General features: G+C 45.5%; 1 protein-coding gene and 1 non-coding gene across 2 annotated transcripts in view; both read left to right on the top strand.

Moving 5' to 3' along the window:
- The window catches only part of LOC115139961 (E1A-binding protein p400-like), a 29,009-nt gene extending 11,129 nt beyond the window's left edge, over positions 1 to 17,880 (top strand). Inside the window, 31 exon segments of the mRNA XM_029677877.2 lie at positions 95 to 267; positions 1,457 to 1,702; positions 4,700 to 4,873; positions 5,140 to 5,283; positions 5,426 to 5,472; positions 5,611 to 5,900; positions 6,092 to 6,294; positions 6,448 to 6,617; positions 7,461 to 7,657; positions 9,371 to 9,482; positions 9,945 to 10,211; positions 10,940 to 11,014; positions 11,146 to 11,280; positions 11,402 to 11,446; positions 11,715 to 11,868; positions 11,973 to 12,205; positions 12,415 to 12,588; positions 12,681 to 12,728; positions 12,824 to 12,960; positions 13,089 to 13,224; positions 13,339 to 13,518; positions 13,679 to 13,724; positions 13,820 to 13,932; positions 14,122 to 14,323; positions 14,506 to 14,642; positions 14,896 to 15,120; positions 15,348 to 15,522; positions 15,673 to 15,818; positions 16,011 to 16,169; positions 16,293 to 16,370; positions 16,673 to 17,880. Coding sequence (XP_029533737.2) covers positions 95 to 267; positions 1,457 to 1,702; positions 4,700 to 4,873; positions 5,140 to 5,283; positions 5,426 to 5,472; positions 5,611 to 5,900; positions 6,092 to 6,294; positions 6,448 to 6,617; positions 7,461 to 7,657; positions 9,371 to 9,482; positions 9,945 to 10,211; positions 10,940 to 11,014; positions 11,146 to 11,280; positions 11,402 to 11,446; positions 11,715 to 11,868; positions 11,973 to 12,205; positions 12,415 to 12,588; positions 12,681 to 12,728; positions 12,824 to 12,960; positions 13,089 to 13,224; positions 13,339 to 13,518; positions 13,679 to 13,724; positions 13,820 to 13,932; positions 14,122 to 14,323; positions 14,506 to 14,642; positions 14,896 to 15,120; positions 15,348 to 15,522; positions 15,673 to 15,818; positions 16,011 to 16,169; positions 16,293 to 16,370; positions 16,673 to 16,966 — 4,915 coding nt within the window. The 3' untranslated portion in view covers positions 16,967 to 17,880.
- On the top strand, positions 6,770 to 6,899 carry LOC115140725 (small nucleolar RNA SNORA49). Its single transcript, XR_003865274.1, has one exon. It is a non-coding gene; the product is annotated as a small nucleolar RNA SNORA49 (small nucleolar RNA).
- Positions 17,881 to 20,490: the final 2,610 nt, after the last annotated feature.

Below are 20,490 nucleotides of genomic sequence, written 5' to 3'. Positions count from 1 at the left end.
TGATGAAAATGCAGAATGAAGTATATTTTTGAATTCTCACAGCGCTAGGCTGACTTGCTTGACCTTTTCATTGAATCTATGATTTGATTGACAGGTTGTTCCAGCCAGTGCAGTATGGTACCAAGCCAGAGGGTCGTCTAGTGCCCATGAGTAGTACTGTGGGTCAGCAGCGTCCTCCAGCCACCACTACCCCCGACACCTCCACCGCCCCTCAGTCAGCCCAGACCAGGGGCAAGTCCCCAGTCACCACCACTACCGCCACACAGGGTAAGACCTCACTATAGATCCCTATAACAAGGGTGCACCTTGGTATGCACAGGGGTTCACACTGTTTTCAAGTTGAATAACTTGATGACCTAAATCAAACATTTATCTTAATGTGTTTTGATAATTGCAGTTGATTATTTACAGTATTTTTGCAGTATGTATCACAGATAATTGCATGATACTACCATGTAATGGCATGTGTGATTTTAGTCTGTCATGGCACTAAAAACTGCATTTTAGTGAAGTTAATTAAACTAACTGCATATTGTGTCATTACGACCATTTACATTTTGAAATTGTCTGGTTTATGCACGTGTAACTTTAAAAGATGGGGTCATCATCGTAATTTTGGAAAAAATCTACAAAACATTTTACTGCTCCAAATGTATTCTGAAGCAGGGAAGTCGAAGGTGAATATGTTATTATATTGACATCCTCTTTTGACTCTAAACCAGGGATGGGCAACTTTGATGGGGGTGGGGGCCATCAAAAATGGGAACTCTCCATGAGGGGATGCCGTGGCTCGCAGGTGTGCATACGTGAGGTCAGAGCCGGCCCTAACTGTTTGGGGACACTAAGTGAAATTTTGCAAGCAACATATTTTAGGTGGCTCCTTGACAGTGAAGAGGGAAAAAAGGTAAGGTGAGATAGTCAATTTCCTGCAAATCTACGCATTTTTTAAAAAGTTTGCTGCAATTTTGCTATGGAGCGGAGAGAAGATTTAGCAATTTTATAACTCATTTCATGCAATTCTATTCATTTTTGCCATGATGGCGGAGAGAAAAATGTGTAGTTTTATAGCTAATTTCCTCCAAGTCAACACATTTTACTGACATGGGCTACTTATTTGACTGTCAGTGACTGACATAACAAGAGAAAAACTGCTGATTCACAACCACATTTTAAACTTGCACTTTGTGTATTATACTATTCTAACTCTCCACAGTACGTTGAGACACCCGAGTTCCATAATCAAAAAATTATAATAATTGGAAATTGATCTGCGGGCCTACAAAGGGGGGTCTGCCAGTTGCCCATCCCTGTTCTGGACCTATCTATCCCAGACCGGTATAAACCAAACCTATGTGATGGACCCACCACCCTCGGGTTGTGCTGTTGAATTAACTGACACGTTGTTTCAGTCCCTTCCTAACAGTTAGCCCATTCCAAACCCCCTTGTACTTCACAGTGGCTGGGACGGCTATTCAGAAAGCCCAGACTGGGTCTGCTGTAGGCTCCTCTGGGAGCGCTGCCACTGGCCAGCATGTGGTGGGGACTGTGGCCCTGGGACAGGCTCTGTGTGGCGCAGCCCAGCCCACTCTGCCTGGCATTGTCCAGGTCCACAGGCCATCCCTAGGCCCCACCCATGCCATCCAGCCAAGCCTGGTTCCACAGAGGCTGGTTCTAACGTCCCAGGCCCAGGCAAGGTTGCCTAGTAAGTGGCCCCCTTCCCTCCCTCCAACGTTTCCCTCCACTTTCGGCTCAACAGATAGGGCTGCTCTGACAACAGGCCTCTCTCTCTCTCTCTCTCTCTCTGGGACACTGCTGATGTGTGTTTGGGTCTTGGCTTTTAAAGAAACAGCACTTCTTTCTGTGTAAATACAAAAATCTATGTCATTGTGGAATTATAGTATTAGAATATTATTATCATGTTAACAGTATTGTTTGATATAGTTTTAAAGGTAGAAAACATATTCAGGTTTACAGCTATGGCATTTCCATTGTCCTATTTTACTGCAGCGTATCACTGAGTGAAGATAAAAAGCACTTTAAAAATGAGAACTACAGCCACGTCAGCAGCATCCCCAAACAGCCCCCTCAGTATCTCTTCTGAAACCTGCATGTCCACAACCCAACGTCTGCTGCCATGATAGACCACACAGACTGTTTTAACCATTTGAAAATTATATTCCCCCACCCCTAAATATTGGTTCTCCCATTTGACTAATATTTTGCCTCTTATCAGCACAGCTGCAGGAAGGGATCCTAAATCTTTGGTTCCTCTGTTTGTTGATGTCGTTTTTTCTGGTTTATTTTGACTCTGAAGTAGAGGTCGACCGATAATGATTTTTCAACGCCGATACCAATTATTGGAGGACCCCCCCCCCCAAAAAAGCTGATACCGATTAATCGGCCGATTTACATTTTACAAAAATATGTTTTTATTTTATTTGTAATAATGACAATTACAACAATACTGAATGAACACTTATTTTAACTTAATATAATACATCAATAAAATCTATTTAGCCTCAAATAAATAATGAAACATGTTCAATTTGGTTTAAATAATGCAAAACAAAGTGTTGGAGAAGAAAGTAAAAGTGTAATATGTGCCATGTAAGAAAGCTAACGTTTAAGTTCCTTGCTCAGAACATGAGAACATATGAAAGCTGGTGGTGTGGTTCCTTTTAACATGAATCTTCAATATTTCCAGGTAAGAAGTTTTAGGTTGTAGTTATTATAGGAATTATAGGACTATTTCTCTCTATACCATTTGTATTTCATTAACCTTTGACTATTGGATGTTCTTATAGGCACTTTAGTATTGCCAGTGTAACAGTATAGCTTCCGTCTCTCTCCTCGCTCCTACCTGGGCTCGATCCAGGAACACATCGACAACAGCCACCTTCGAAGCAGCGTTACCCATGCAGAGCAAGGGGAACAACTACTCCAAGTCTCAGAGCGAGTGATGTTTGAAATGCTATTAGCGCGCACCCCGCTAACTAGCTAGCCATTTCACATCGGTTACACCAGCCTAATCTTGGGAGTTGATAGGCTTGAAGTCATAAACAGCACAATGCTTCAAGCACAACAAAGAGCTGCTGGCAAAATGCACGAATGTGCTGTTTGAATGAATGCTTACGAGCCTGCTGGTGCCTACCACCGCTCAGTCAGACTGCTCTATCAAATCATAGACTTAATTATAACATAATAACACACAGAAATAGGAGCCTTTGGTCTCATTAATATGGTCGAATCCGGAAAGTATCATCTCGAAAACAAGACGTTTATTCTTTCAGTGAAATACGGAACCGCTCCGTATTTTATCTAACGGGTGGCATCCATAAGTCTAAATATTCCTGTTACATTGCACAACCTTCAATGTTATTTCATAATTACGTAAAATTCTGGCAAATTAGGCAGCCCAAACTGTTGCATATACACTGACTCTGCGTGCAATGCACGCAAGAGAAGTGACACAATTTCACCTGGTTAATATTGCCTGCTAACCTGGATTTATTTTAGCTAAATGTGCATGTTTAAAAATATATACTTCTGTGTATTGATTTTAAGAAAGGCATTGATGTTTATGGTTAGGTACACATTGGAGCAATGACAGTCCTTTTTCACAAATACGCACCGCATCTATTATATGCAACGCAGGACCCGCTAGATAAACTAGTAATATCATCAACCATGTGTAGTTAACTAGTGATTATGATTGATTGTTTTTTATATGATAAGTTTAATGCTAGCTAGCAACTTACCTTGGCTTACTGCATTCGCGTAACAGGCAGGCTCCTCGTGGAGTGCAATGTAATCAGGTGGTTAGAGCTAGTTAACTGTAAGGTTGCAAGATTCAATCCCAGAGCTGACAAGGTAAAAATCTGTCGTTCTGCCCCTGAACAGGCAGTTTACCCACCATTCCTAGGACGTCATTGAAAATAAGAATGTGTTCTTAACTGACTTGCCTAGTGAAACAAAGATAAAATAAATGTGTAAAAAAAAAACGGCCAAATTGGTGTCCAAAAATTCCGATTTCCGATTGTTATAAAAACTTGAAATCGACCCTAATTAATTGGTCGACCTCTACTCTGAAGGTGTGCACTGCTAAGCATGTGTAAATGGTCGCACATACTGCTGACCTCAGGCCAGTCCCTACCCCCCAGTGTGAACACACACAGAACACACACAGTTACCTTTTCAATAGTAACTCAACACACAACTCAGAAATTATAGCATTTAAAACTATTATTGCCAAAAAATGTATCTTTAAAAGAGCATACAGGTCTTTTTGGGCAATCATTTGGATAAAGGTGCATTGTGTAATTGCATGCCTGCAATAGGTGTTGTTGTTGAAAAAGCAGTTAAGTGCAAGCCACTTTAACTGAAAAAAGCAGTGGCACCTGAAGATGACTTGTTCTTTAAAAAAAAAAATCCCCCTCAGGTTCTGGTAGAGATTAGCAACCACAATGGTTCTGGTGTTGTGGAGTGCAGCTACCTACGCTCGTCCCACTCATTAACCCACCCTGGTTCTGCATGTCTAGTCCCCCTCACCCTTCAACTAACTGAAATATCAAACATGTCTTTATTTTGTCTTTTTGGTGATGCACTGCACTGCTATACTTGACTGTTTCTGACAGCAGTCCTCTTTTGGTCTGTGGTGTTATTTGACTAGAGGTGTGTGTGTGTGTCTTCCCTCCTGAAGGTGGAGATGTGGTGAAAATAGCCCAGCTGGCGTCCATAGCAGGCAGTCAGAACCGGATCTCCCAGCCTGAGACCCCCGTCACGCTGCAGTTCCAGGGCAACAAGTTCACCCTGTCCCCCAGCCAGCTCCGACAGCTCACCACAGGGCAGCCCTTGCAGCTCCAAGGTACACTCGGTAATGTACACCCAACATTTCATACTCTCCTTATTACCTCTCTTTCCCTTCAATATATTGCAATCACTTGCAACAAATATGTTACTTTTCTCTCTGCCATGTAATTTATTCCAAATCCCCATCATATAAATATTTAGAGTTGGATAACCGATGTTACATGTATAGACATTTTTACTTAGAGAGTGATGAAATTAAATGGTTATTACCCTAAATAGCTGTTTGAAGGTTTCCGTGTTGTCTGTGTGCCTGGTTGTGTGGTGGTACAGGTAACATCCTGCAGATTGTGTCGGCCCCCGGTCAGCAGATCCTCCGGCCTCAGGGCTCCATGCTCATGCAGACGGTACCTCAGGCTGTACCCGTCTCCAACTCCTCCTCCACACCTGGCACCCCATCTCCCCCAACCCACCAAGGTAAGCCATCCACCTTCAACTGTGAATAATGCAGATAGTGCCTGAAGAATTACATCACTGTCATGGCTTACAACTCTATAGTCACCTTTCTGACAGTGGTTGTGCCGTAATGGCCTTGGTCTTTCTCCCTTTACTTGTAAAGTTTCAGCCTCAGGGGTGAGCGTCAAGCCAGCTCCTGCTGCCCCTCAGGTAGGTAGAACTGGCACCGGTAGAACACAGTAGAAAATGAAACGAAACTACATACCTATATTTCTGTAGTCCCATGATCCATATTCTCACCAACACGATGAAATGTCACTGATGCCGTTCTTGTGTGTCATGTACAAGGAGTCGTCAGAGGAGAGGAGTCGTCTGCTGAAGGAACGTCTGAGCCGCCTGTTCAGTTCCAACGAGCGGCGCTGTGGCCGCAGTGTCCTGTACGGGGCTGACCTGCTCCAAGCCTGTTCTGTGACCCCAGGGGCTCCTCACTCTGCCCTGAGCCCCAGGGGCTGGAGGTGGGTGGGCAGGGACAGCTGCCTCAGGGCCCAGAGGACCCCTGTGGCCACCACCACACACCTCCAGTCTGCCCTGCTCTCCTCCACACACCGCCAGGATGCCGGCAGCCACCTAGTCAGCAGGTATCCAACTTCCCACGATGGTCAATCACCTCACATCACTGTCAGATTAAACTTTTATTTCAGGATGGACGTGATCACCCTGGTTCAAAATATAGTTATGTTTGCGTATAGTGAATTGAGTTAAAGCCTACTTGAGTTCATATAGCCTTTTGTATTTCTTACAGTCATTAAAAACTCTCTCCTCTCTTTAGGTTATCATGTGTTGTCCCTGTCGCAGTAGCTCCTCCCCCTCACCTGTATGCAGCCAATCCCCCAGCTCCCTACAGCCTGGAGCAGAAGTCGATCAGTCGCAGGCTTCGGGAGGCTGCAGCCCCCTACAGCACAGAGATACACCGCCTGGCCTCTGGACACCAGCTCCAGTTCCCTGACCTGCAGCTCATGCAGATGGACTCAGGTGAGCTCAGCAGAAGACTATATTTAGCTTTGTGTGCCAGGGCTCTAGGCTCTCCTATAAGCCTGGCTCAACATAGGTAGTCCATTTGGTGCGTAGGCTGCACACATTGTTCGAATTATGCAAAAATGAGCTTCTTTTTTTTCTCTGCCGAAGGTAAACTTGAGGCCCTGGCCATTCTGCTCCAGAAGCTGAGGTCGGAGAATCATCGAGTCCTCATCTTCACACAGATGGTGAAGATGCTGGACATCCTGGAGGCCTTCCTGGACCACCGGCAGCTCACATACATCCGCGTGGACGAGAGCCTGACCACAGAGGAACGCCAGGTAAAACACCTTTGTACCAAGGAAGTAATCCGCTGCACCAGTTATGGTGCCTGTGTTATAGTGAGTTCACACACAGAGATTTCTATTGTGTTGCATGACTAGGGTTAATTGTAGTTCACTCACTCAGTGACAGCCCTGCCTCTCTTTCTGTTTCTCCCTGTCTAACACTGGGACCTCTTGATTCAGTGCAGTGTTCTGGCACTATAAGGGGACAGAGTACTACGCTCTCTTCCCTCCCTACTGGATTCTGTTCCTCCTAGGGCCTTAAGAGAAGCACACAGTGACAACTCTAGAGAACCTATGGGGCTATTGGGCTTTTTTAGTGCTGTACGTTTTACTTTTCTGCTATACTTGCCGTTTCATTTTCTGTCTGAAAAACCTGTTTCTGCTACACCTGCTATTTTTATTTTCTGGCTGTCCAATCAGATGTGTCTGCCTCTTGTCTAACCGACCTCTTGTTTAATTCTCTTTCCGTCTCTGTCGGTTAGTTGAGGGAACTATACCGGAGGTGTTTGGTTTGTAACATTTGAAGCAGAGGAAGCGTGTCTTCATTTGTCTAAAAGACAACGTATAGTTGTGACGAACTGCTCAGTTTCAGCACACCAGTCACTGATGCAGCATATACTCTTATCATAAACCATACAATAATTTGTAGGATTTAGACCTCTCCAACCATCTATACCATGTGTTTTGTAGATGCTAGACAAGTATTGGTCAGGGTCACAAGGCGTAATGCTACCTATACCATTATCTTAATTTGAGTATTGGGATAGGATACAACTCTGAAGCCCTCTCTGTAGGACTAATCTGTCTCTCTCTCGATATCTCCCTCCCTCCCATCAGGAGCATATGAAGACCTTCAACAGGAACAGACAGGTATTCTGTAGCATTCTGACTAACCGCTGCTGCTCGGCCGTGGGGACCGTGTTCGATGCAGACACCATTATATTCTACGACACAGACCTCAACCCCAGCATGGACGCCCGCACCCAGGAGTGGTGCGACAAGATCGGACGCTTCAAGGACATCCACATCTATAGGTAACACACAGGCTAAAGACATGTTCTGCCATACAGTTGAAGTCGGAAGTTTACATACACCTTAGCCAAATACATTGAAACTCAGTTTTTCACAATTCCTGACATATAATCCTAGTAAAAATTCACTGTCTTAGGTCAGTTAGTATCAAGACTTTATTTTAAGAAGGTGAAATGTCAGAATAATAGTAGAGATAATTATTTATTTCAGGTTTTATTTCTTTCACAAGCTTCCCACAATAAGTTGCGTGAATTTTGGCCCATTCCTCCTGACAGAGCTGGTGTAACTGAGTCAGGTTTGTAGGCCTCCTGACAGAGCTGGTGTAACTGAGTCAGGTTTGTAGGCCTCCTGACAGAGATGGTGTAACTGAGTCAGGTTTGTAGGCCTCCTGACAGAGCTGGTGTAACTGAGTCAGGTTTGTAGGCCTCCTTGCTCGGACACGCTTTTTTAGTTCTGCCCACAAATTTTCAATAGGATTGAGGTCAAGGCTTTGTGATGGCCACTACAATACCTTGACTTTGTTGTCCTTTAGCCATTTTGCCACAACTTTGGAAGTATGCTTGGGGTCATTGTCCATTTGGAAGACCCATTTGCGACCAAGCTTTAACTTCCCGACTGATGTCTTGAGATGTTGCTTCAATATATCCACATCATTTCCCTCCCTCATGAAGCCATCTATTTTGTGAAGTGCACCATTTCCTTCTACAGAAAAGCACCCCCACAACATGATGCTGCCACCCCCGTGCTTCATGGTTGGGATGGTGTACTTTGGCTTGCAAGCCTCCCCCTTTTTACTCTAAACTTTACGATGGTCATTATGGCAAAACTGTTATATTTTTGTTTCATCAGTCCGGAGGACATTTCTCCAAAAAGTACGATCTTTGTCCCCATGTGCAGTTGCAAACCATAGTCTGGCTTTTTTATGGCGGTTTTGGAGAGGTGGCTTCTTCCTTGCTGAGCGGCCTTTCATGTTATGTCGATATAGGACTCGTTTTACTCTGGATATAGATACTTTTGTACCTGTTTCCTCCAGCATCTTCACAAGGTCCTTTGCTGTTGTTCTGGGATTGATTTGCACCAAAGTACGTTCATCTCTAGGAGACTCCTTCCTGAGCGGTATGACGGCTGCGTGGTTACATGGTGTTTATACTTGCGCACTATTGTTTGTTCAGATGAACGTGGTACCTTCAGGCGTTTGAAAATTGCTCTCAAGGATGATCTTGGCTGATTTCTTTTGATTTTCCCATGATGTCAAGCAAGGAGGCACAGAGTTTGAAAGTAGGCCTTGAAATACATCCACAAGTACACCTCCAATTGACTCAAATGATGTCAATTAGCCTATCAGAAGCTTCTAAAGCATTGACATCATTTTCTGGCTTTTTCCAAGCTGTTTAACGGCACAGTCAACTTAGTGTATGTAAACTTCTGACCCACTGGAATTGTGATGCAGTGAATTATAAGTGAAACAATCTGTCTGTAAACAATTGTTGGAAAAATTACTTGTGTCATGCACAAAGTAGATGTCCTAACCGACTTGCCAAAACTATAGTTTGTTAACAAGACATTTGTGGAGTGGTTGAAAAACTAGTTTTAATGACTCCAACCTAAGTGTATGTAAACTTCTGACTTCAACTGTAACTCTACATACCATATCAGGATGACTATCTGGAATGTTAGTCAGTTTGAAGTTGGTAACTTGGTATTTTGTATCCCAGACTGGAGAGTGGGAACTCCATTGAAGAGAAGCTGCTGAAGAACGGCACCAAGGATCTGATCAGAGAGGTGGCTGCCCAGGGGACTGACTACACCCTGGCATTCCTCACACAGGTAGGATCTTTTACCCTCACTCCAACCAGACCCCAGCCCCACTCACACAGGTAGAATCTTTTACCCTCACTCCAACCAGCCCCACTCACACAGGTAGGATCTTTTACCCTCACTCCAACCAGCCTTTTACCTTTATTTTACTAGGCAAGTCAGTTAAGAACACATTCTCATTTTCAATGACTGCCTGGGAACAGTGGGTTAACTGCCTGTTCAGGGGCAGAACGATAGATTTGTACCTTGTCAGCTCGGGGGTTTGAACTTGCAACCTTCCGGTTACTAGTCCAACGCTCTAACCACTAGGCTACCCTGCCAGCCCCACTCACACAGGTAGGATCTTTTATCCTCACTCCAACCAGCCCCACTCACACAGGTAGGATTTTTACCCTCACACCAACCAAACACCAGCCCCACTCTGACTAAAACCACATACTATATTATTACATATGCTGTGTCTCTGTCCAGCGGACCATCCAGGACCTGTTTGAGGTGGAGACCGGCTCTGGGGAGAAGGTTGAGGAGTTTGTTGTTCTGCACCAGGAGCCGTCTCCCTCTGAGGCAATCTCTCCCCGCGTGGCCAGGCCCTACATCCAGGCCCTTCACAGCATCAGCCTGGATTCCCCACCACCAGAGTGGCAGGGGGAGGAGGGTCAGGAGGAGGACCTGGAGAAAGAGGCACAAGTCAAAGAAGAGCCCTCTCAGCTGGAGGAGCTCAGTGCTGTCATGGACCAGGTGATAAACAGTCATTAAGTGCCTTCTTACAGTATGTTGTAGACTACATACCAGGGAGCTAACACATCAGTTTTAACTACAGCAGGATGGTCTTGTAGACTATATACCAGGGAGCTAAAACATCAGTTTTAACTAGAGCTGGATGGTCTTGTAGACTATATACCAGAGAGCTAACACATCAGTTTTAACTACAGCTGGATGGTCTTGTAGACTACATACCAGGGAGCTAAAACATCAGTTTTAACTACAGCTGGATGGTCTTGTAGACTACATACCAGGGAGCTAACACATTAGTTTGAACTACAGCTGGATGGTCTTGTAGACTACATACCAGGGAGCTAACACATCAGTTTTAACTAGAGCTGGATGGTCTTGTAGACTACATACCAGGGAGCTAACACATTAGTTTTAACTAGAGCTGGATGGTCTTGTAGACTACATACCAGGGAGCTAACACATTAGTTTTAACTACAGCTGGATGGTCTTGTAGACTACATACCAGGGAGCTAACACATTAGTTTTAACTACAGCTGGATGGTCTTGTAGACTACATACCAGGGAGCTAACACATTAGTTTTAACTACAGCTGGATGGTCTTGTAGACTACATACCAGGGAGCTAACACATTAGTTTTAACTACAGCTGGATGGTCTTGTAGACTACATACCAGGGAGCTAACACATCAGTTTTAACTAGAGCTGAATTGTCTTAAACTTATACTCCATCAGCTGACGCCGATTGAAAAATATGCCCTGCAATACCTGGAGTATCTTCATGTCAGTGAAGACGAACATGTTGTCAAGGTAAGGCTCAAAACAGTCCTCTCAGTAGTACCTCTGGATGTCTAACTCTTAAGACCTTGCATTCTCAAGTAGCACCAGACCACAATTAAAAACAACGTTGAAAATGATTTCATGACTAATGTGAATTCCAGGAGCGACTGTTGTGTGCAAAGAGAGGCTGGGAGATGCAGCACCTCCAGAAACTGAAGGCTGAAGACTCAGAGAGGATGATCATTGAGGACGAGGAGAACCTGTTCACCTACACCAGAGAGGATGCTTACAACATGGTAGGCTTTCACTCTCTCATCTGGTGGTCAACGGTGTTGAGATAAGAGAACAGAGCCTGTAGGGAGTTTTCATTGTAACTCCGTGGTAATGGGAGCTTAGCTCTTGTCTCTGTTTCAACAGGAGTATGTGTTTGATGGAGAAGATGGCCAAACGGAAATCATGCCGGTAAGTCAGTCACATAATGTCTACATCAAATCAAAGGGTATTGGTCACGTTCACAGTTTTGCAGATGTTATCGCAGGTGCATTGAAATGCTTATGTTTCTAGCTCTAACAACGCAGCAATATCTAGCAATACAATAACAATACACACATAATCAACAAAAAACGGACTTATCAGAACGAGCAATACATGACAGTACCTGAGCTATGTCATAGTGAAGCCTCATATGATCCATGAGCCTGTCAGCTGTATGTTATGGTTCTGGTTGCAGCTGTGGACTCCACCTACCCCACCGCAGGATGACAACGACATCTATATCGACTCTGTCATCTGTCTGATGTACGACTCTGCTCCCATGCCGGAGTCCAAACTGCCTCCTGTCTACATCCGCAAGGAGCACAAGAGACTCAAGATGGACCCCTCGGGTAAGGCTTTGTATTTCTGTAACAAGCATTACAGTATGATACATTGTGTGTGTGAGTGATGCACTTGTGAGCTCTGTCCTAACCCATGTGATTGTGCTCCGCAGCAGGCAGGAAGAAGAAGAAGGGTCATGGGGAGACAGTGATTCCTCCTCGTTCCCTCTTTGAGAAGGCCAGCATGCTCAAGGTCCGCCGCGAGGGCAAGGACCAAAAGAAGAACTTCTCCCTGAAGCAGCAGGCGCCCTTCGCCAAGCCTCTGCCCTCGCTGGTCAAACCTGCCATGGAGGCCGGACAGGACAATCCGGAGTGGCTCATCAGTGAAGACTGGGCCCTGCTACAGGTACTGAGAAGGCTGCTACTGAAATGGCTTGTTTTACCACGGTGGAAATGTCTGTCATAATGTACATTTGCTAGGTACTCTCAGATGAGGTGAACTAAAATATACTTAGAAGCTAAGCTATTTGTAATTGTGGTGAAATGTGTTGTAGTTAAGTTAGTATGATGTGTTCTGTTAGTGAAGTAAGTGTCCCCTCTCTCTGTCCGCGGCAGGCTTTGAAGCAGCTCCTGGAGCTCCCTCTGAACCTAACCATCATGTCTCCGGCCCACACGCCCAACTGGGACCTGGTCAGCGACGTGGTCAACTCCTGCAGCCGGATCTACCGCTCGCCCAAGCAGTGTCGCAACCGCTACGAGAACGTCATCATCCCCCGGGAGGAGGGCAAGGTGAGCAGCCATGACTACTAAAGTCCTGAATGACAGCTGTTGTTTTGAGTATTCAGATAATTAACCCATACCGTTTTTGTTACTCGTTTTAGTTGGTGTATGAGGCGAACCCCAAGAAGAAAACCAAGAGCATATACAAGGTCCATTGCCCTACTCTTGTCTTTTACAGTGGTCATATTGTTGGATTCACAGAGCTCTCTTGATTGGCCAGTTTCCCTGCTTTCTCCTTCCCCAGTCTAAGAACAGCCGGCCGCTCCGGACCTGTCAGATCTACACCCAGGATGACAACGCTACACACATCCAGCTCTACAACAGCCGCTTTGAGCTCATGAAGATCATCGCCAGCAAGAGGAGTCCCCCCATCAAACCCCTGTAAGCACTCAACATGACCATTCCTCTGTAGCATGAAGTAATGCATGTTGTTTTATCAGCCTCTTGATAAACATGCTTAGTGTGCAACTATCAATTAACTCTATGGAATGTTTGCTTCGTCTTCAAAGTCTGGGGATGAACCCATTCCAGAAGAACCCCAAACATGCCTCCGTCCTGGCAGAAAGTGGGATCGGCTACGACAAGCCCCTCCCTCCCATTCAGGTGGCATCACAACGTGCTGAGAGGATTGCCAAGGAGAAGAAGGTGTGTACTGTTACTGTATGTTCTCTCTGGTTTTGGATTAATGGCTAAGTATGCAGTGTGACAGTGCTCGCGCTCTGATCTTCAACATTCCTATCTGTCTGTGTGTCCTGCCAGGCCCTAGCAGAGCAGCAGAGGACTCAGCAGCTAGCTCAGCAGGCTGGAGCCCCCCAGGCCGTGGCCGGTGCTGCCCAACCCCAGGCTGGGGCTCCTGCTTTAGGCCAAGCCCAGGCCCCGGGAGTCCCCCAGGCCCCTGCAGCGACTGGAGCTACCGCTGTACCCAACACCACTGTCCTGGTGAGAACGGGGAAAACCAGACCATTTTCAATGTCAGACTAAGAGCTGTCTATATAGATTTATTTTGGGGAAAGAAAATGTTTTTACGAGAACGTTGCTTGTGCTCTGGATAAGAGCGTCTGCTAAATGACTTAAATGTAATGTTAAATGTGTATTTCAGGCTGGAGCCATTAAGAATGCTGCTGGGGGGGCGACCATTCAAACTGGTGGGTTTTCATGGCACAGTCATTGATCATTACAAAACATTTGGTCTGTAATGAAATAATCACTTCTTAAATACTTTCCTTTTTGTCCCTTTCAGGCACCGTAGCGGGGAACGTGATTGTGAACACAGTGTCTGGAGTTCCTCCAAGTCCGTTCCAGGCCAACAAACGGCTGGCATCACCAGGTCAAGTCATACCAGGCACACTGTCTGTAAGTCACTCTATGTATTTACCCTGTTATTGTTTCCCTCAACTCCTAGGGAATCTTTCCCAGTTTTTGTTATAACACACAATCACCATTGTTTGAGAAATATTCAGTCTTGCTGACTGAAGTGAATGGTCCTAGTAGGTGTTGACTGTTGGTCTAACATGATGTCCTGTGTTCGTGTCCCCCTTCCAGCCAGCCGGTGCAGCAGGAGCCCAGGTGGTCCACTCCCAGCAGAGAGCCGTACCTGCCGCTGCCACCCCTGGAGAGGTGATCGCCATAGCTACAGGTCAGGGTGTCAGGGCTGTTACCCCGGTGACCGCCTCTGCGGTGGTGTCCACCACTCTGACCCCAGTGCAGTCTCAGACCCGCTCCCTGGTCACTCAGGTCACACCAGGTACTGGACACATTATTCACACTGAACACATACAAACAATCAATTCATCTATCAAATTAATTTAGATTTTAAAGTTGATTAACACCAACTTTAAAGTAACCCGTCAAAGAAAACATACAACATAATTAAAGTGCCCTGTTGCCTGGTTTTGTGATCTGACCCCTCTCCCTCTTTGTCCCCAGCCACAGGCATGCAGCTGCCCCAGGGGAAGCCCATAACCCAGGCCCACCTCCACATGCTCCGCCAGCAGCAGCTCCAGCAGCAGCAACAACAGCAGGCTTCCTCTCCACAAGGCATTAAGGCTGTGGGCAAACCCCAGGTATTGTGTTCTACAGAGAAGCCCTTCATTCACTGCATGGCCTCCTGGCATTAGCTGCTACTGATGCTCAGTCCCCTTCTCAAAGCAGTGCAAGTTTAACACTTTGCAAGTCTATGTGAATGCACTTAAATTGGATTCACGTAGGATTGCAAAATTCATCAGTCAGTGAACCACACTGCACTATATTCCAGATTCTAAGATCTGTTAAAGCACTTGAGATATAACTTGACTTTAACTCGTTCTCTGACTGTAGGAGCTGCTGAAGATGCACAAGCAGAAGATGCAGATGTCCCAGCAGCAGGTGGCAGTGGCAGCAGCCCAGGGCCAGCAGCAGGCAGGCCAACAGGCCTCCCAGGTCCAGCTGGCTAACCCCCAGGCAGCCCAGGCCAACCCACAGCTAGCTGCTGTAGCTGCTGCTCCCAGAGCCGGGGCCGTGCTGGCTGGTTCCACCGTAGCCAACTTGCAGCTGGCCAGACTGGTGAGGACCAACTTTATCCCCTGCTCTTGTTTTTTTTCTACAGTATGTAGCCTGGTCTAGGGGATTAGTACCACTGTTGTGATTTATTATTTTCAGACTGGTAAATGCCACACAATGTCACTGCTGAGACGTGTCCATTTTGAATAATGATCTACCAGAAGTAACCGTGATGAATTAATGATCCATTGAAACAGTGTTTAGAACTGTGTTTGTCTTTGCCACCCCAGACGCGGGTGCCCACCCAGGGTCAGATCCAGGCCCAGCCAGGGCAGACGGCCCAGGTGACCCTCACTAAGCCCCCCGTAGTCTCTGTGCCCGCTGTGGTCTCCTCCGCTGGCGTCACCACACTGCCCGTCTCTGTGGCTGGTATCAGTGTGGCCATTGGCCAGGCCCAGAAAACAGGTGGGGAAGCCCTCCTATTCTCAGCAACTGATTAGACTGAAGCACTCAGAATATTTTCCTCTTAGCACAAAAACACATACCCCCACACTCCCTCTGTTGGTTGAGGTTGTCCTGTCCCTGAGTCACTATGTTTCTCTTCTGCTCCTGTAGGTGGGCCGGTGTTGCCGCCCCCGTTCCCCCAGATGCAGGTGCAGCAGCTGCTCCAGATGAAGAAGCAGCAGGCAGCCGTGCAGGCAGCAGCAGCCCAGCAGAAAGCAGTGGAGCCACAGCAAGGACCGGCCACTGTGCAGCAGAAGGTGCGGCTCAAGGGACAAATATTTAAGTGTTCTCGTTGTTACCATAAGGGTATGGGCTGGTCAGAGGTGCATTTCTAATCTGAACTGAAAGTGGCGCTTATGAAACTACAATCCAGTCTGTCAATAGTTGCCATGCATTTTTGTCAGAAGAATCATGTTGTGAACCTAGTTCTGCTCTGTCCTCTCCCTCAGTTGGGCACCCAGCAGGTGACAGTGCAGGGTCCCCAGGCCGCCCAGCAGCAGAAGGTCACCTATGCTGCCACCACCCAGCTCCAAACTGGCATCAAGACCCAGTTCTTCACTACCTCCATCGCCCAGGCTGGAAAACCCACTGGGGCCCAGCAAATCCAGGTATGCACTCATCTACTACTCAGATACTTCAACCCACTGGCCTTTAGGTTCTGGGTCATACATGTATAGAGGGCTATTATCCAGAGGTGTGAGGAACGCTAACTGTTTTGCCTTGTATATTAGGTGGCTAAGCTCCCCCAGATAGTGCAGGGGCAATCCACTGTGGCCAACATCCAGCAGATCGTATCACCTCCACAGCAGGTAAGAGCACTATGCCCCCAACAGAAGGGCAGAATTATACAGGATTCTTATGAAGCATAAGGAATGTGAAGTAACAGGTTTTGCTTACTGTGCGTCATGACCTTTCACGTCTTCCATGCATGTGACTCAAATACCAGTCAGCTTGCTTAAATTGCACAATGCTTTCGTGCGTTTTGTCATTTCGGTCATTCCCTTCAAACTCTTGTGAAATGTCATGACAGTGAATATAGCTACCAAGAGGGCAGTATAGTCTGGTAACGTTGTCGTCTGTCTAATGTGACCCTCTTGTTGTGTCGTACCAGATCCACTCCCAGACTGTGCCCTTGACCCAGACTGCGTCCTCAGCCCAGCCCCAGGTCCAGATGATTCCATCAGGCACATCCCAGGTGGTTCAGCAGAAGCTTCTCCAGCAGCAGGTGGTGACTGCAGTCGCCTCGCCTCAGATCCAGACCACCTCTCCTCACAGCCCGGCCCAGCAGGCCCAAGCGCCTGCTGCAGCCGAGTCCCCTGTACTACAGCAGCCAGCCAAGGGCCAGGCTCGCGGAGGGGCCATGAGGGGCAAGAACCAGGTCAAGCCCAGCGGGGGCAGCAGCTAGGAGCCCACAGGAATAGTTAGCACTCCCCTTTCAGCTAGGCCAAAGAGCCCATATCATCAGTGTAAATGCACTCACAATGACATGAAGAGATGCTTTCACTTTGGCAGAGTGGTGAAGTCCTGACTGAGGTGGCTGTGTTGAATCTAACCTGGCTAAAGGAACTGCTCCATGTAAAGGAATGGCATGTCTTCAAGAGTGTTAATCTTCTACAACAGTTTTGTAACTGTTTCAGAAGGTCACCCCTGGAGGCAACCTCCCCCTGCACCAACATCTAATAAAGATCTGAAAAGCATATTGATGAATATATTAATGTTACTACGTGGCTGAAGCCTATGGGCTGGTGCATCACTAATTTGGGGGAATGTTCATTTGAATGTTTTGTATATTCATACACTGCCCTCCTTGGTGTCCTCATGCTTACCTTTTATGTCTGTAATTTCCTAGTTGTTTATAGATATAGAACATACCAATCATATCATGATCAAATAATGTAGCTACATATCAGTACTACAGCTGCATTGCCTACCAGAAGGATAAGTGAGGATTTCAGTCCTCATTCACAGTACCAATTTAACATTGAAAGAGGTGTCCTTAAAAGTTAGCTCATTTAAGCTTGCCATGTCAAATTGCCCCAATAGTCATTGTATCACAGTTAAACAAACCACTCAATACACAAATAAAATACAATCTGGGTGTGACTTTTGCAGATATTCTATGGGAAATAATGCACGTTCCTTTAGTCCATTGTAACAAACACTGTAAACATTAAGTATCTTGTTTTCGTCATTTTGTATTGATGTAAAAAAAAAAAAAAAAAAAATGTAAATAACAATGGAAAACATTTGTACTTGTAAAGTAGTTCATTTGATTTTTTTCAGCCTAATTGTAATAAATTGTCTTGTTTTTATACACTATCTGCGCTGACCTTAGTGAATGATAAAACATATATTTGTATATGAGTGAGTTATGTAGGTCATAGACTCTTAAAAGCTATGAAGCTCAAGAAAGCATATTGTCTTGATTGTGTCTTTGGCACCTGGATAAGTGATGGCAGGCAGTGTTACCATTGTGCACCGGCATAACCTAGCTATCTATAGCGGCAACCAGCTGATGTCTGTCAGTGTCATAGGTTGACTTTTTATATGACTGTTTGAAATTAATGGGGACTACTCATGTTGAATATGCTGCAATAGATAACAATTGTGTTTTAGCAGTGAGGGAGACAAGAAAGCTCTCAACACACAGTTATCCTATGCTGAAGAGACAATGTATTGAGATAGGAGGGCAGAGAGAGCTCAGGCCTACAGCCACTCAGATCATAGTTGAGGGCACGCCAGTGTCAGGAGACTATCTGGATCAGACCTTGTTTAGAAGAGCTAGCTATACAAACACCACTATAGTTAATGTGGCGATCACTGCTAACATTAAAAAGCCAGTTATTGTCATCTGATTTGTTAACGGGGGAGCACATAAGACAGAAAATACATCAATTTAATGCAATGAATGATTTTTAATAAGTTGGCCAATAAATGGTCTGAGTTACTTGGTATTTGAGAACTGTTTGAAGGGCTTTCACAGGCCTTTGGAGTGGATGTTGGCAAGACTTCTGTTGAAAATTGGAGGGGAGATCCTCTGGCAGTGCATATGGTACTATGCTGGGCGCTACAGAAGAGGGAGAGTTGACATGCACTTTGATTTAGAAATGATATGTTGTGATGTTTTGGTAGGTTACAGCCTTCATCTAAAATTGATTAAATTGTCCCCCCCCCCTACACATAACGACAAAGCAAAAACAGGATTAGACATTTTTGCTAATTTATTACATAACAAAAGTATAAAAATAATATTTCCGTAAGTACTCAGACCCTTTACTCAGTACTTTGTTGAAGCACCTTTGGCAGCGATTACAGCCTTAAGTCTTCTTGGGTATGACGCTCCCATTCTCTGCAGATCCTCTCAAGCTCTGTCAGGTTGGATGGGGAGCGTTGCTGCACAGCTATTTTCAGGTCTCTCCAGAGATGTTCGATCGGGTTCAAGTCTGGGCTCTGGCTTGGCCACTCAAAGACATTCATAGACTTGTTCCGAAGCCACTCCTGTGTTGTCTTAGCTGTGTGCTTAAGGTCGTTCTCCTGTTGGAAGTTGAACCTTCACCCCAGTCTGAGGTCCAGAGAAGGTTTTAATCAAGGATCTCTATACTTTGCTCCGTTCATCTTTGCCTCGATCCTGACTAGTCTTCCAGTCCCTGCCTCTGAAAAACACCCCCACAGCATGATGCTGCCACCACCATACTTCACCATAGGGATGGTGCCAGGTTTTCTCCAGAAGTGACGCTTGACATTCAAAGCAAAGAGTTCAATCTTGGTTTCATCAGACAAAAGAATCTTGTTTCTCATGTTTGAGAGAGTTTTTAGGTGCCTTTTTGGATACTCCAAGCGTACAGTCTTGTGCCTTTTACTGAGTGGCTTCCGTCTGGCCACTACCATACAAGCCTGATTGGTGGAGTGCTGCAGAGATGGTTGTCCTTCTGGAAGGTCCTTGCATCTCCACAGAGGAACTCTAGAGCTCTGTTAGAGTGACCATTGGGTTATTGGTCACCTCCCTGAACAAGGCCCTGCAGAAATGTTTTGGTACCAGTCTCCAGATCTGTGCCTTGACACAATCCTGACCTCTACGGACACTTCCGTCAACCTCATAGCTTGATTTTTGCTCTGACGTGCACTGTCAAATGAGGGACCTTATATCGACAGGTGTGTGCCTTTCCAAATCATGTCCAATCAATTGAATTTACCACAGGTGCACTCCAATCAAGTTGTATAAACATCTCAAGGATGATCAATGGAAACAAGATGCACTTGAGCTCAAATTTGAGTCTCATAGCAATGGTTCTCAATTCTTCTCTAAATAAGGTATTTCTGTTTTTTATTTTTAATACATTTGCATACATTTTTAAAAACCTGTTTTTGCTTTTGTCATTATGGAGTATTGTGTGTAGATTGTTGAATATTATTATTTTTTAATCCATTTTAGAATAAGGATGTAACGTAACAAAATGTGGAACAAGTCAAGGAATCTGAAAACTTTCCGAATGCACTGTATATTTTGTATTCTTCCACAACAGTTACTTTAAACAAGTCTGCAGTAAGTTAATTGTCACCCTGTTCAGCCTTTGTAGGAAAGGACACTTCCTGCTTCTATAGCTTATTGTCCTATAGGGCCTATAGACAGTAGCCTTCACATTCTCAGCCAGAGGAAGAGCCTCAGGCCTGGTGGCTTTGAACGATGTTCTTGAGGCTGCCATCGATGCCTCATTACATCTGTGGAGAAACTCTTCACTCAAAGACAAGAATCCTATTAAATGTAGAGTTCTGAGTCAACACAGTCCGTTGAGGGATTTTCTCAGAGCCAAACTCCTCGAACATATTTTTGTAGACGGCCCTGTAGAGTTTATGAATCCTCAGGTTATTGGGATGTGCTTGGGTCTCAGAGCAGCCTGACTATGCACATAAGACAGCCATGACTTTTGG

Source organism: Oncorhynchus nerka, linkage group LG13 (assembly GCF_034236695.1).
Source record: "Oncorhynchus nerka isolate Pitt River linkage group LG13, Oner_Uvic_2.0, whole genome shotgun sequence".
In the NCBI taxonomy this organism is placed as follows: Eukaryota; Metazoa; Chordata; class Actinopteri; order Salmoniformes; family Salmonidae; genus Oncorhynchus; species Oncorhynchus nerka.
This window is presented reverse-complemented; position numbering and strand designations above follow the sequence as displayed.